Source organism: Vanellus vanellus (genome assembly GCF_965231255.1).
Source record: "Vanellus vanellus genome assembly, chromosome: 5".
NCBI lineage: Eukaryota > Metazoa > Chordata > Aves > Charadriiformes > Charadriidae > Vanellus > Vanellus vanellus.
Genome location: NC_138910.1, coordinates 19972782 through 19989409, shown reverse-complemented (window position 1 = coordinate 19989409; position 16628 = coordinate 19972782). Strand labels below are relative to the sequence as shown.

At 35.6% G+C, this 16628-nt stretch overlaps 1 protein-coding gene across 1 annotated transcript; it reads left to right on the top strand.

Moving 5' to 3' along the window:
* The first annotated feature begins 131 nt into the window (after positions 1 to 131).
* On the top strand, positions 132 to 15662 carry GCG (glucagon). The gene is made up of 8 exons (XM_082483865.1): positions 132 to 216; positions 2714 to 2809; positions 8507 to 8607; positions 9015 to 9176; positions 10017 to 10070; positions 11691 to 11828; positions 13998 to 14141; positions 15177 to 15662. The coding sequence occupies exons 3-8, from the start codon at positions 8510 to 8512 to the stop codon at positions 15199 to 15201; spliced, it is 621 nt and encodes a 206-aa protein (XP_082339991.1). The 5' UTR covers positions 132 to 216; positions 2714 to 2809; positions 8507 to 8509; the 3' UTR covers positions 15202 to 15662.
* Positions 15663 to 16628: the final 966 nt, after the last annotated feature.

Below are 16628 nucleotides of genomic sequence, written 5' to 3'. Positions count from 1 at the left end.
CAACTTCCTAATTCATTAAAATGTTCAAATGTTTACGATTTTTTTTTAAATTCTTTTTCTTGTACCAACAGTTAAAGAGTTGAGAGAAACATCCTAGAAAATTATGATATTCAGAGTATGCTAGCCAGTTATAACAAATACATTGGTCCTATTTTTCTGAAAAGCCATGCCAACTGGAATTGTTACTGCTAGAGCATCATGTTCAGTGTGCAGCTGGTAAGAATTCTGCTTCTCATTTTACTTCTTTTGTAACTTTCCCCACAGAATATTTGTCCAGTGAGTGCAGTACCCTATCCTTAATAGCAGCCATTACCTGGTGCTGAGATGATGGTGCAGGAAACTTTGATCAAATCCAAGTACAGTGAACCGAGACACAGATTTTTTAATGACTCAAAGTGAATAATGAAAAACATTAAAATGAAACTTTCCTGAAGGCAGGTCACTTTCAGGTTCTGCCTCTTAGTCTGACTCAGTTGAAGTGCTGTCTCATGTATGAACTATAATATAGAGAGAGGTTGCCCGTGACTTTTGCCAAAAGGTGCCATCTAACTATTGTATTTTACAATACAAGAGGAAAAAAACTGAGTGCATATGCATGTTTTCTACACTCATTACAATTTTCTGCTTCTGTTTGGTAACTCTCGTTTGTTGTGTTCTTGATATATGTGTTACTATAGATTCAGTTATGGCAACCGAAGGTTGCACTGTTCTTGGCAGTTCATTTCTTTCCTGTACTTTTTATTGTCCGTGTATCACTTGAAAAACAAATAATCAGTCACCTTCTAGATGCTAGATGACCTGCTAGATGATATAGCCTGTGTAACAACCTGCCCAACCAGGTGCACTGAGCTGCTCTGTCTCATATATTTTTTTCTGAAATCATCCTACTGTAAACAAGGAACTTTATCTGACACAAGAAAATAAACAGAGCCAAACAAAAAAGAAAAGAACTGCCTGTTTCCTGGAGGAGATGATATTGTCTTACATTCTGTATTGCCTGTTTAGAAAGCTATGTATCTTTAACTCAACGTGCAGTGCGATAATTGTCTGTAGCAATCCATTTCCACAAGTATGTATGTGTCATCCTAGTGTAAAAAAGGTCTAAAAGGCCCGTTGATCACCATCTGCTGTCCTATCGGAGTACTGCAGGGCTGGACAGCCCGCCGCCTTCTGCAGCAGCCATAAAGCTGCCCAGCTCCATGGAAAGGAAGTGCCTTCTAATATTTAGTGCTGGACTTACATTTAAACTGTGATTTTGCATCCCCTATATAACGCTTATAGTGTTTAAATAGAACGTAGAGAAAAAAATATTTCTGAGATAAAGATGACAAAGTATCTCAGTGAAATCGACATCTATTGAAAATAAGTAGATTTGGGGTATAAGGTTACTTCCAGGCTTATTTTGTCTCCTTTGGCACCATGTCTTAGATGTTACACAGTTGTTTGCCTAGGAAAGGTTGGTATATGGAGATGGTAATTCGGGTAGTTTCAAACAAGAAAGTCTGAAAAGCCAAGGTAGATAAATATGTATGCAAGTTTGTATATCCTATGCCAATCAATGACTGGGAATCCATGACTTTGAATGGATGTGAAAAATACAATTAGGAGCAGGAAGAAAGAGGATGTTGGGAAGGGAACATGTGGAAAAGAGAGGGAAAGAAGTAGTAATTAAAAAGGAGAGTAAAAAAGGGGAAAATAAGGCACTCAGAAACGGCTGAAGGTACAAGCAGAAGGCAATAATGAGAGGAACAGAGCTATGCTCTTACGTTTTCAGCAGCAGCATTAGTAGATACTTGCACTGTAGCTAGAAATGACAAAAATGAATCTCAGTAGATGGATCCAAATGCAGAGAAAAATTGTACTAACAGTAAAAAAAAGTTATTTAAAATTGATTATGTGGACTGTGTAGTGAGACTTAGTGTTTCCCCAAACCCATACTGTGGTACCACAGCAAGGTATTTAGGATAGAATTCTAGGAAGAATCCATCAAATTTTGTTTGCCACTCTAACATTAGGGTTTTTAAGTTTATACACTGCCTCAATTGTATCATATGGGCTATGCCAATCTGGCTGTGGTCAGCCAGCAGAAAATTACCTCAGTGAGGAAGATTCTTTCCTGGCTTCATGAAGCAGTGTTAGGGGAAATAAGAGGGTTTGCTGTAATAGGTGTGCTTTGTGCCACAAATTAGACCATGGGCCACTCCAGGCTGGAGCACAGGCTGTCATTAACGTTCAGTGAGATGTCCACTGTGATTCCAGACCCTTCCCTGTACTGAGCAGAGCTGAAACTCAAGGTGGAGTCCTTCATATTTAATGTCTCTTCTGGAGTGCCTGGCACCTTACATATGTAATAACCATATTTCATTTTTTGTGCCCTATTGCATTTTACGAAGGATTATCATGACGTATGAAAAAGTCTGTAAAGGAAAACTTCTGCCGGAATTTCTTGCTGCTTCATAGACAGGATAAAAGACCCATATTCCTGATGGGCAGGTTTTTCAGCTGCCAGGGCCACTGATGAACTTTGTGTCAATCTCTCCTACCTGTGGTCACCAAATGGCTGAACATAGTGTTCTTTGGCAATGCTGCCTCACCACAGCTATGAAATTGCCCCTATTACTGAATGGTTTAGGACCTTGACAATAGTTGCATAGAACATACACGGTTAAACAGCTAAAATCTGTTTTGATTTTGGTTTTTTTTTCCCTTGTAGGGAATGGAGACGTGAGCAAAAGGCTTATCTTGCATAAATCTGTAGGCTGCAGTGTGAAGCTCAATTTATAAGGAATGTTTGGCATACAGTTCTCAAGTGAGTATGAATTTTCATACAGTAGAATTTACAAAGTTGGCACTTTACATCTAAGGGTAATCAAATAATATTTTTTAAATTTTACCTGTGCTAGGCTTTTGTCTTGGTTTGAGGTAAAATAGAACACAGTGGTGCCATAGTGCGTAGCCATCACTTCAGTACTTCACATCTCTTCATGTTCGTTATATTGGCACAAGATTACTTGAAGTATCATTCAAGGGCTGTGGGGAACTTGTGTTGGTTATTGTTAACAGTGTATTAAATTTATAAACCTTCATTTAAAATTGATTAGTGAAGCTGATAATATTGATGTCAACAGGACCAGGATTTTGCCCAATACTAAATGTGGCAAGTCAGAGTTTGGAGAAATTGCTGCCTTGATCCCAGGCACCTTTAGCCCACTGTTTGTCATCCTAATGCCCTTCTGTTTGATATTTACTTCTTTGGACATTGCTACCTCACTCCTTTTGCAAATCCATGTTAGCATTGATGTCATAAAGCAAGCAGAATGAATGTGTGAAATTGCTTGTAAAATTATCAAATGAAATGAATAGCAAATATGATGACTTTTTTTTTAAGTTGAACAAGGAAACTGTCAGCAATGATGCACTCTCATAATGCTTACTAGAGCTGAACAGTATATATATAAGTCTGTGCAAAAGAGGCAGCTAGGCAGATCTCGGGATCCTCAAGGCTTGCCATAGTTCCAGAAGAGAGACTAGCAGCTCTTTCTGCAACTGCTACGTATCACTTCAAAGTATAAAAAGGTAAGATTTATATGAACTACCAGTACAATTTGAGAAAGCTGAGTGCATTACCTGAATTGTGTTGCCCAAAGTTTGCAATAGACGTGCAGGATCTTTCAGCAAATTGGTGTTTTCCTCTGTGGTTATACTCATTGATGTTTGGAGCTAATGACATTGTCATTTAAATCTTTTAATGTATTGAATTAGTTCAACAAAGAATGATCAAAAAAAGGGAAATCAACGGTTTGGACTGCAAAAGCATTGAAAGAAGGAAGATTAACCATGAGAATATGAAAGACATGCATTGTAGTAAGAACTTAAATGTGAGATAGATAATTATTGATGTTTATATTTTTATCTCCTTTAGTATCTTCTCTAGAGATATTTAATGAACATGAGTTTAAAAATATTCACTCCTTACAGATACTGCCTAGATATGAATCAACAGGGATTAAATTAGCAGAATGCAAACAAATTAAGTGGGTTTATATAGACACTGATTTAAAACTGTCCAAGACAGATTGTCACTCCATCGCCCTACAGATTGCTACTCCACTGCCCTACTTTTAGATTAGTTTGTCTCAAGTAACTATTATTTTCATATCACTGTAAGATCTGAAAATTAAATTTTATAGCACAAAAGTAAAAATTCAAGTCTTTCAATAGTTATTGTGATTATTGTATAAAATTTAATTTAGTCTTCCATCCTACTACGGATTTCTTTAGACTAGAAGCATTATATTTTACAGAACTTTCCACAAGGCATTATAGCATGGTAGGTAAATTAGATATAAAGTACATATACCTCAAAAAGTAATTTATTTATAATTAGAAATAACTGCTATTTGCAAACAGCTTCATGTCAATAGAAATCTATTTTATTCATTCATACATTTTCATATAAAAATATTCCCTTTTTTACTACTGTAACTCCATTTCTATTTTTAAACTGGAAATAGATACAAATCTGACTTTTGAAAGATTTTTTTTTTATAAACTCAATGAAATTAAACTAGTTGCTTATAGCTTATTGCACATAGGGTACAAAAGACATCTGCAGTAAAATATATGGGCAAAACTAGCAAAATGAAGTTGATCAAGGAAATAGTATTCAAATAAGTTTCTGACCAAGATTTGAGAGACATATTTGTTACATACTTTCTGGTGGTTCAAACTGAGATGTGTCAAGTTTTTCACCTCTAATCAGAAAGAAATTAAAACATTTCCATTATTCTAATAAGCACAGGAACAAAAATTTTCTGTGTAAGATTAACCTTACTTTTCTTGCACCTTGACAGTAAGATTGCAGGGTTTTAGCAGTATCTGCCAGTGACATAAATAATGTAGAGCAAATAAAACCTTTCTTCTGATTGGGAAATGAATTGATTAGCAGGAATAAACTAAACAATATTATTTTGCTGATCATCTCTTTTTCTCTACAAAACATGTTTGTATTCCCAAGAAGGAAATAACAATTTCTTCTTTAAATACTGTAGCTTCTTTAACTTGTCAAAAACTGCTGTTGCTAGTTTGGGTTACCAATAGCAAGTACTAAATGTTGAACAAATAAAGCTGATTCTAAATTTTTAAAATAATATATTTGACAGAAGCTTAATAACTTTTGAAAATATTAATTAATAAGGATCTTCTTACTTGAAAATTGTATTAACTTTTAAAAACCGCATTTATACATCATTCTTTTTTGTAATCTCCCCAGATTTTGATTCTGAAAATTTTAGAAGCTAAACATGCAATTAACTTTAAACATAGTCTTAAGGCATAAAGTAGCCAGTGGGACTGTTCACATCGGAAAGCTCTATAGGATCGGGGCATAAAAGTTAGATCCAAGATACATTGAAATAACTGAAAATCTGTTTACTGACCACAATGGGCTTTGAATTTGGAGGGTTTTTTGTAAGTTTTGTATAAGAGAATAGTTATTGGCATCTGATACTACTATTAGGAGGCTGGATTAATGACTAGACTAGTTCTTTCATTCTACCTCAGTGACTAAGGTTTATGTCTAATCTGTATGATTGTTTAATAAAGCTACAGGCAGCTGTAAAATATTTTTCTTTAGTTTTTCAGGTTACGTAAAAGTATACCAAACTGCTAGCATACCATTAAGCAGGGTGAATTTGGTTATGTATGGTGCAATAGCCAGACTTTATTTTGTGTCTAGATCAACTCATTTACAGCTATATCAGCTAGCATGGGGGTCACTACATTACAATCAACCCATTTTTGTGACCACAGCAGAGTTGTCTCCAAAAGAATAGGCAAAGCTTTTGTTCCATTGTTGGAAGCCTATGAAACGTGAAATTATGCATTCTTTGGGATAAACATTGGATGTCAGTGTTGCACCACCAAATTACAGCTCCAAATGAAACACTGAGTTCAATACTACAGTTAGGGTTATAATAGGACTGACTACGTGGCCACTATGGTATTTGTGGCTACTATAGCAGAATAAGTGCAAGTGTAGGAATCAAATCTCATATATCAGGACATTACAGAAGGCAGAAAAGAGTGTCCATGCACACTGATGAAGAAATGAGTAACTCCAGCAGTGTCTTCTGGCGGAGAGAGGGAAATCAACTCCATTGCTTAACAGCACAATCCACCAGAAAATCTTATGTTAATCAATTTATTTTCCTGGTTTTTATTAAGATTTTGATCGACTTAAATATTTTGATACTGACAGTGAGGTATTCTAGTAAAATCTTTATATTATTCATTAAGATTCTCTTAAGAATTAGGCCTCTCAAAGTACCAGAAGCAATACATTGTTCTTAACTGCAGGTAAAATGCCTGCCAACAGTCAAGCTTTGTATCTCCAACTATAAGTTATTTTATAATAGATGGAAGAAACAGATTTCATAAAAAAATCTTCTCTGAAGCTGGGCAGACTACTGGGGTAGAGTAGAAGTCCTACAGCAGTAAGGTTTTTGATGCAGGAGTTTACTTTTTCAGAGATGTTCATAGAGCCCCTCAGTTGCACTGCTCAGTGCAGAGCCAACTTTAAATCTCAAGACAGAGTAATGTGCACCTTCTCTACACATCATTCCTTCATAACTTTCCTGGAAAGTTCCTGGAAAGTTATGAAGTTAAGTTAACCTGGCTTTCTCCAAGCTGCCTTACTTTATAAAACATTGAATTTCAATAAATAACTCCTCCAGCTCCACTGGAGGAGTTCAGTGCAGATTACATTTAGTGGGGAGGGTGTTTTTTAGCTGGGTGTTGCTTTGTCACGTACCACTTTTCATGCACTCATCTTTCCTATCTCCCTTTGTTTTTCAGAGTGTAACATAAACTTCCATAGGAAAGCGTCATGGATGGCAAAAGGGCTCTTTCAAATGCACAAGTATCAGTCCAAGTACATGATGAAATTATTTCCAGTGACATTTTGCTGATGTGAACTCATTGCAACTTCTGTTGCCTTACAGCAGATTAATATTGTGATCCATACTGATTTTAAAGTTGGAATGAATGAGAATTCATCATTCAATGAATGAGCATTCAGCCACTGAATGAATGCCATATTCAATTTCTTTGTCAAGGTCAAAAGTATTTAACTAAATTTTAAATTAATTTCCTTTTCTATGCATTCATTCCATAAATTTAAGAGATCCAAAATAATTAAAAATTAACAATATATACTAGCTGATTTCGTAAGTAGATTTCCTCTCATTTCCTCTTTATGCAAAGCACTTTTGAGTCTATCAGCCATTAGTGGCTCAGTCCCTTTTGCACAGGGTTTTGTGAGCTTAAAATGAATGGCACTTTGTTCAACAGGGTTTGTCCTATAGGGGATCATGTGTCAACAGACTAATAATACTGCATTAAATAATGAAAATTGTGGCACATATAATTAGGGAATTAGAGAATGCCTTATTCCCATTAGTGACTATTCACTAGAAGTTATAACTGTACTACTTGCACGAGTAATCCAGTCACTAATGCAAGTAAGGGAATCACAGCTTGGCTGTAGATCACCAAAGCATTTGTACAGACATTAATACTCTAGTTTACATTGAATAATCTCACATTAAAGTCAGTGAGACCGGCCAAGTTATTACAGTGCACGTGAGGAAGACACATATAATAATGTACCCACATTTCTGTTACATGGTTGAAGCCAATAGATGACCTGTAACAGTAAGAATTGCATCTGGGAGACAATATTTTCTGCTTTGGTTTATTACCATTAATATCTGGTATCTACCCCATATCTTGTATATCCCATATAGCCCCATAATGGAAGCCCTTAAACTGAAATAAAGTATTATGTCAATAGTGCAACAAGCAAAACTTCACATATCACATCATGAATTGAACACAAACCAGTGTGTGGTTTCATTGTTGTTTTTTTCTGAGGAAACATGCCTATTAATAAGTCATTATGTAAGTCCAGAGACCCACTTTATTTTAAAAAAAAAAAAACAACTTTAAAAAGGAGGGTGGAGGGTCAGCAGGAAAGAATGGGGAGCTGCTAATGAGACAGTATTCTCAACAGAGATTTGCTTTGTTTTTTCTCTAGTGAATGAGCTGGGGAAAGAAAAACATAAAAGTCACACCAGTACCCTAGTTTTGCAATAAAACAATATTATAGAAACAGATCCAATGCTTTCCATCAGCAGAACACAGAGCAAAGGAGATACAGGCCTTCATCCTCACATTACAAGAGAAAGTGAGGATGCAGTTGCTCTCAGCTCACCTTGCATTCTGGAATAGAGACTAGAGCCTAAAGACTAGAAAAGAGACTATGCCTTTTGAATGCCTACCCAGGGCACTACAGTCTCCATCCACTGGACATGGACCTCGTTCTCATGGGGTCTCAATATCTTCAAGTTTAGATCAGCATTAAGGATGTCTCTTCTCGATGTAATTGATTCAGACGTATGTAAAGATGATTGCATTTTTCTTTGTTGCCTTATTTCTGTTTTGACAGGCAATGAAAATGAAAAGTGTTTATTTTGTTGCTGGGCTCCTCTTAATGATAGTTCAAGGCAGCTGGCAAAATCCTCTTCAGGATACAGAGGAGAAATCAAGGTAAATTCTTCAGATCAAACTTCTAGAAACACTTGGCCTCAACTTTTTTTTTTCCTATAGTTTAAAGCAAAACATATTATGATTTAAAGGTAGTTTTTTATACACTATTACTCAGTACTTAATCTACCATTAGAATTGGTAAAAGTTTTTAATATTGCAAAGTATAGCACAGAAGTTATTGGAACTACAAACTATAGCTGCCCTAGTTATCCAAGAAGAACTTGTAATAGTGCAGTATCCAATCTGTTATGTTGATTCATTTTACTAGCCAGCTAGAGATCACTTGCTTTTACTTTGTGAAAGTATAAAATAGTATAAAATATTTAAATATTTTTAAAAGAAAAGTCAATGCACCTGTAGAATGTACTTTAACCATTGCCAATTAACGTGTCCTAAACTTTTCACAGATCATTCAAAGCTTCCCAGTCTGAACCATTAGATGAATCTAGACAGCTGAATGAAGTGAAACGTCACTCACAAGGCACATTCACCAGTGATTACAGCAAGTACTTGGACACTAGACGAGCTCAGGACTTTGTGCAATGGTTAATGAGCACTAAAAGAAATGGGTAAGCTTTTTGGTCACATTGCTATAGATCTCCAGTACAGAAACAGCCAAAAATCTAGCTGAATTCAGTTTCTTGATTTCAGCTTCCCATCACAGACCGTGTATAATCCTCAAATAGGTAAAGTACTTAAGGAAAATTTATATAGAATGTTAATATGTTATTAGAAATGGGGAATATATGCAAAATCAGTCAACAGGATTTGGATAAATCCAGTGTACTATCAGTATATTACCTGATATGCCATCTAAAAAGAATATCTCAGCCTCTTTGGGGCAGATTGTTTCAGTGAATGAATAAGTTCAATAGGAATAAGATATGTAAATATAATTTAAAGGTCTGGGCCACTGGGCCTTAATATAAGTTTCCTATCTATGGATATTCTACTCCTGAAGTTTCATTGGTGAAAGGGGAGCTAAGATTTAAGTTTTCTTGACCACTGGATACTTTACCAGTATCAGAAGTATACTCTTAAGGCATGAGTTGGCATGTTTTCTGAAAATATACTTTGATTAAACACAAGCTACCAAGCTGACAGCAAGAATAATGTAAAAGCATATAAGTCTATACCCTGAGTTCTAGAGAAGATCTGTCCAGATAATCCAAAAATCTATGATATTAATGCTTTTAAATCCCTGTGGAAGTCTTTAAAGTGTAAAGTAACAATTTCTAGATGTTGAATTAATTTAAATTCAAAAGCCTGAAATTATTTATAATATTCATCTATCAGTCATGGTTGTTTATCATAATATTTAAATAATAACTAATAAAATCTTAACAGTTTATGCATGCTCTGCAATATACTGGTAATAATAATCTAATGATTGTGGAATTCCACTACAGCCAACAAGGACAGGAGGACAAAGAAAGTGACAAATTCCCGGACCAGCTCTCAAGGTATTCTAGTTGCCACAACTTGTTACTCAAAAACAGCTTGAGCTCATTTTCTGTTAAACATGAAAGAAAACATCTAGTATTCTTTACAATGTTACCATAATCCGAGAAATACCTATCAAAAGAAATCATCTTGCACCTGCTTTTTACAAGGAAAGAGGAAATGTCTATGTTATTTATTCCCGCACCTGTGTTCGATAGCTATGTGCAATGGCTTCAAGGAATGCAACAGGATAAGAATAGATTTCAGGAAAGGACATTTCAAGTAATAAAGGAGAGTAGAGAATAAGATAAAAAGAAAAACTTGGTATAGAAAAAGGCTGAAGCAAAAAAACACCATTATGTTGAGGAAACGAAAACCAGTGAGAAGACTAATGAGAGCAAAATGGCCAGGCACCAATTTGCAGAGAGCTGATAGAACATGATACAATGCTCAGCCCTAAGCACTCAGCCCCATGTTACACAAACCGCTCATTACAGGAAAGGAGAACACAAGACCTGCTGGAAGCCGGATTTTTTTTCTTGACAATGTTTTTGGGGGAGGGTTGGGGGAGTTGGAAATTTGAAACAAATAAAACAAAACCCCAGTAAGTGTTTTTGCAAAACAGACTGAACCACCTATATTCATTCTTCCTTTTGTCAGAAATTCCAAAGAGGATAGCCCAGACCACAAAGTTCCTTCCGATCAAAACACTGTCAATATCAGTAACAAATCTGTAATAATGTTACAGCTTCAGTGAAACAGCATATCTCAACAAAATTAATGTTTCATTAAAAATGTTCCAAACAACTCTAGTTAGCATGCTGATGGAAAGTGCAGATGGTACTAAATTAGGAGGAATGGTGAAATCCCAAGAAGATAAAAAATACTAGAAAGAGCTAGAGACCCTGAAAATTGGGTGGAAATTAGCAAATTCTGAAATAGAAATGCTAGGTAACTTATTTGTGGAAAATATTCCATAATATGTCTACTTATCAGTGCAGCTTGCCTTCCTAAGGGCCAGTGTGACATAATTTTGTGCTATATCAGAGAAAGAAGCACAATGAGGTGTAAGAAGGGAGAAGGCAATTGTCTTTCTCTATTAAGCTGGAGATGATCAGGCTTGAAATTGTTCCAAGATTATCACTTGGTCAGAATGATGATTAAAAGGGTGTTCACAAAACAATTCAAAATGTAAATTTGAAAGGAATTCAGTCTGAATAGTTTGGCTAAGAAATAATGAAGATGAAGGTAGGAGGAGTGGCTTAATGGAAATTTTTAGGTTAACACAAAAGGTAACAAAATTTATGTCTGTAGAATACAATACAGTTTGTTGATCATAGCCAATTAATCTAGCAGAAGACCATTCTAATGCAGCTATATTGGCTTTCAGCACCTGATTTGATTTGTTCAAAACTAGTTCAGGCATCTCTGCACAAAACTGTATTGCATAGTACAGACAATGCCTTCAGAACTGGAAAATGTCAAGGAAAAAAAAATCAAGAGTCATTTGAGAAGAGGAAAAAAACCCTCTCCCTAAAAGGAAATGGTAGTCTGGTGGGTGGGAAACATGAATCAATAAAGGTTAAAAAAAAAGTTAAGTCCTTGTGCAGTCTGCTCCTAGAATATTGCTCTTCTTTTAGCAATGCGATCTCCAAGCGTCATGCTGAATTCGAGAGACATGCTGAAGGTACCTACACCAGTGATATCACCTCTTATTTGGAAGGTCAAGCTGCCAAAGAGTTCATTGCTTGGTTAGTGAATGGACGAGGAAGAAGAGAGTAAGAATCCATCCATTCCTATTATTAAATTTTGCCTTGCTTTCGGAGTTAGAAATCAGTCTGATGAAACCTTGATGCGGTTTTGATCATTCTTGCTGTATTTCATGTTTTTTTCTTTTGGAATAGAAGAGATTCCATGGGTGTTAAACTACCACTTGAAATTATTAACTTCAAATACAGATTAATACAAACCTGTTCAGTATGCTGTTACACTCTGAAAGGTCAAGTTATAGTTATGGTCAACATATCTAAATCTAAACCAGACCTTCCTCTAACTACCACCTTTCCCCCTCCACATAACATTGCTTACAATCTCCTTAACTCTCATTGAGATGATTCAAGTCAGTGTCATCTTAAATTACTTTCTCTTTTTCTCCCTTTTGCAGTCAATCTTTTCCTCTGCATTATTTCCGTGATTAAGTTTTTACCAATGTCATCAGCTGTACTCCATGTGCTGGTGATCATTCCCAGCAGTAACTGATGACTTCTTTTCCTCTTCCCATGCTCCATAAAGTCTCCCCAAGTTGCTGCTGCCAAAATAACTATAATTTACTACATCTATGACTTATTTTCCTCTTTAAGACACCTCTACTTCTTTTGCTATGGTTCCTGGCTTTCTGGACACGGTGCTCCACAATTTTTACCCACCTATGCCTCTGATTTCTTTCATTAATATCTTGTTCTCCACATAGTCATTGCAGATTTCTCAAGCCTATTCGCTTCATCTACTCACTCATGCCTTTACATCTTTTTTCAAGATAGTCTTACACTTAGAATGGCCTTACCTTCAGTCTCCTGCAGGCATGTTCTATCTCATCACATTTCTAACTCTGCGTGGTTAGGAGCGACACCATGCACATGCCACTCCCCACCTTTTAACTGTTCCGTACTTATTTGTGCCTTTTGACTGTAAGCTCTTCGGGGCAGGGATTCCATTTCACCCTCTGATTAGATATTCTACCAGCTGTAAAGTACTATGTAAGTCTCTCGCGCTATATAAAAATAATAAATAACAATAAAATATAATATGTAATTCAAGATTGTGTGTTGTAGTCAAGGAAGACTAAATAGGTAAAAGTAATTTTTGTAAATAACGATGATTTCCTCAAAAACCAGAGTTAAATAAATGAGGTCAGCTATCTAGGGAAGGGAAGGGCTGGTGCCATTTCATAGTGATGTTCAGACTTGCACTTGTTTTTCTGTCATGTTTTATTTTCATGAGCAGAAATAGGCTATTTCAGTACTTGTAAGAGAGAGAGATTACAACCTAGCTGTGATGAACTTAGATTAGAAACCTAGATGGACAACTGAACATACACCACCATTCTGCTTCCCAATAATTAGTATTATTTGCGGTCAAACTTGTATATAACCTTCCCTGAAATTATTGCATGAAAAGAACTAGTCTGCCTGCCATTGGTCCCAGAGCACAGTGTGGTTCAGCACCAGTCCACTGTAATGGAACCCATTAAAATCTTCCTATATTTGACAGGATGGAATAAGAAAGGAAAGTTTTCTAAATGAGGCCCTTAGCGTAATAGTTTTCCAGCAGTCAAAAAATGATAGAGCAAGAATCAGGATCTGATTCCAAATATATATTATAAAGCAAACAAGCGCATAGATTTTATACAGGTGTTGTAATTGAGTTATTTTAACCCCCCAAAAAGTTGCTGCTCTTAATATCCAAATACTTATGCAATATAATTGTAAGTATATAACCAGGACTTAAGTCCAATTAAAACAGGAAAAAAATGTACGAAAATTTAACTATAATGTTTTAGTAGTGATATTTCTTAAATAATGATTCTTAGTAAATGTACTGTGTGTTTTATTGATGCCTAATCTACTTGGCATAGACACTGCAGACTGAGATATGGTTTTGCACATAGGGCTTTTTCAAAAAATGCTAGACAGGAATTTAGACTCACCTGAAGGAACGGTTCTCATCTGGTGAAGGGAGACTTCCATGCTTTATTCTGTTGTTAAAATAACGCCTCAAAAGATGTTCTGATACACATTGTGCTGTACTGAGCCGTAGCATCAGGCTCAACCCTCAACTCCTTAAAATCACAGGAAACGTGCAGTGTATTAGAATCCTGTAATGAGCCCCTTTTAAATGGTTTGTTTATTTTGATCTGCAAATTGATTGATAATTTCTTCCCTTTGAAGTTTCCCAGAAAAAGCTCTTGTGGCCGAAGAAATGGGCCGAAGACATGCAGATGGCACTTTCACGAGTGATATCAACAAAGTCCTTGACGACATGGCTGCCAAAGAGTTCCTAAAATGGCTGATTAACACCAAAGTTACCCAAAGGTGCCTAAATTTTGATTGTGTTATTCTTAATATACTAGGGGTTTAAATGTATTTGTCACACACAGGGAAAATATTGCTAATATTTCTCTTAACTATTGCCATATCTGTAACTGTGTTACAAACTTTACAGACAGTGCTGAACAAGGATAAGACACTAAAGAGAACCCATTCCAAAATAATTTGTATTTTGCATCAGTGGTGAACCTATTTAATAGTTTCCTTTTTTAACTTGATGGGGGTTTCACTACCGAATGTTACCAGAAGTGATGTCATATTGAATTACTGAAAAACAAAATTCTCCTTTGTAGGGGCATTATAAACTCAGAAATATTTCTTGGTAAAATTATACCAAATTGATTATTTTTTGAAGACCATGATATAAAACACTGCTTTAAATTGTGGCTTGTCCTTAGGTAATAGGGTACTATAATCTGAGTTCCTGATAGCTAACTGTTTAAGAACCTTGCTTTAGTTTGCCTGGATACAGTCAAATGCTGTTGGAAAAGCAAGATTTTCTGTCTAAGCCCTGTGAACAGGTTAATATTTAGGACTTACTTGTTAACATTAACAAAGCATTTAAAAAATAATAAAATGCCAACTCAAGGCAAATGTCAGTGGTCAGATTTTTTTAAATGTTGAATGTCCACTCTATAAAACTTAATTAGTTTTAGTCTTTTGACTACTGAAGCACCCAAAATGACTCGTTGATCTTGGAAATTTCAAACAACCAATATTGTCTCAAAAAATTTAGAAGCTATAGTTAAAATACAGTTTTTATAAACATTTTAATATTTTTGTGTTTGTTTGCAGTTCAGCACTGAAACAAACAATTTAGGAAAATAATCTATTAGAAACTATTAAAAAGCTTTTCCTTTAGGAATAATTGTTTTCAATTTGTTACCAGAGAGATGCATTGAGGGGTCTGTGGAACTAACATCTGCTAACTCTTAAACAGAAGAAATATGTTCCACACATATTTCATAAATCTTGGGAGATTTAGAATATGTCCTAATTGCTGCTGCTTTTTTTTTCCAGGGACCTTTTGGAAGAATACCAGTAAAAATGCAGAATAAAAACGGGATAAATGAAGATCTTCATTGCATCAACTGCCAGTTATTAAGAGATTCTGAAATCTGTATTCTGTCATTTACATTGGGTGTAAAAAAGCTATGTCACCTTGCATGCCAGGAAATAACTGTACTATAGTTTAGTGTTGCCAAAGGTTTATATACAGAAAACCTACTGTCTAAGGGATGGTTATCTTAACAGCTTTAAGACTATGAAAGTTCCATATCTTCATATTTTCCATTTATTAGGACTGAAGTAACTCCATTTATATTTAATGATAAAATTATTTTTCTAAAAAGTTGACTTCTACACACAAAGGATTCAATCACCAGTTATATGTGTTATTTGTAAGGGGCTGGCAGTTACAAATGCCTGAGAAGTGAATATCCCTCTTAAAACCTTTGTTATAAAAAGGCTAAGCTTTAAGGATATTAAATGATAGCCTTAAATAAATTTTTTCAAGCTTCTTTTCTGTTGACTTTTCATGTGTATATCCCTTGTGCTTCCTTGCACTCCATTTCATTTTATTCTAATATTTTAGTGTCACTGAGATTGTGGAAGTGGTTTGTTTGGAATGATAAAACAAACTCAACATTTTGTTTTGTCACATTTTTTCCATAATGATTCTCAGAAAAGAGCTGTGTGAACTTTGAATTATCTTTAGTTGAAAAAGAAATCATGTAAGATGAAGCTAGAGGGGGAAACAAGACCGAACAGACAAGTACTCTTCATTAGCATAAATTCTTGTTTCTCAGCAAAAGCAGGAGGACAGCTTTGAAAAATATTAAGTGCAATACACTCCACTAGTAGTGGAAACTGCCACATAATTTCTTCACATTTTATAAGATTGCCAAGTAAAGCGAACTTAAATTCCCCTGAGGTCACTCTAATCTGTGTTGTATTCTTTTTTCCTTCTTCTTCCGAGAACCACTTTGTCCAACATCTCTTGCATTTAGCAACACTGTACTGTAGCTTACAAGCACAAGTGCCATTTCAGCAACCTGTGCCTTCTCCACTACGGTGACCGAACATTTTGCTTGCAGATCGCAGTGTTTCCAGCAATCCAAACCATTATACTCTCAGCTGGCCAGGGCATGTTTTTGTAGCCATGGTATTAGCTGCAGCTCTCAAATAGCCTCAGGTGCCGTTATGCACCTCTTTCTTCTGATGACTCCCTAAAACCCCTTTTGTTGCTATAATAACAATATGCCAGGTATTTATATCAAAGTGTCCTTAAAGGGCAAGCAGTTAAAGAGAAAACCAACAGGCTTAGAACATATCTAGTAGAAGTTGATGAGAAACAGGAGCATTGTTGAATCAGAATTAGAACCTATAACTTTTGCTAGAAATAACTAGTATTGTTTTGTGTCTCATTTGTTTTTTAAAGGCATCTGAAACTTACACTGACAGTCTAGAATT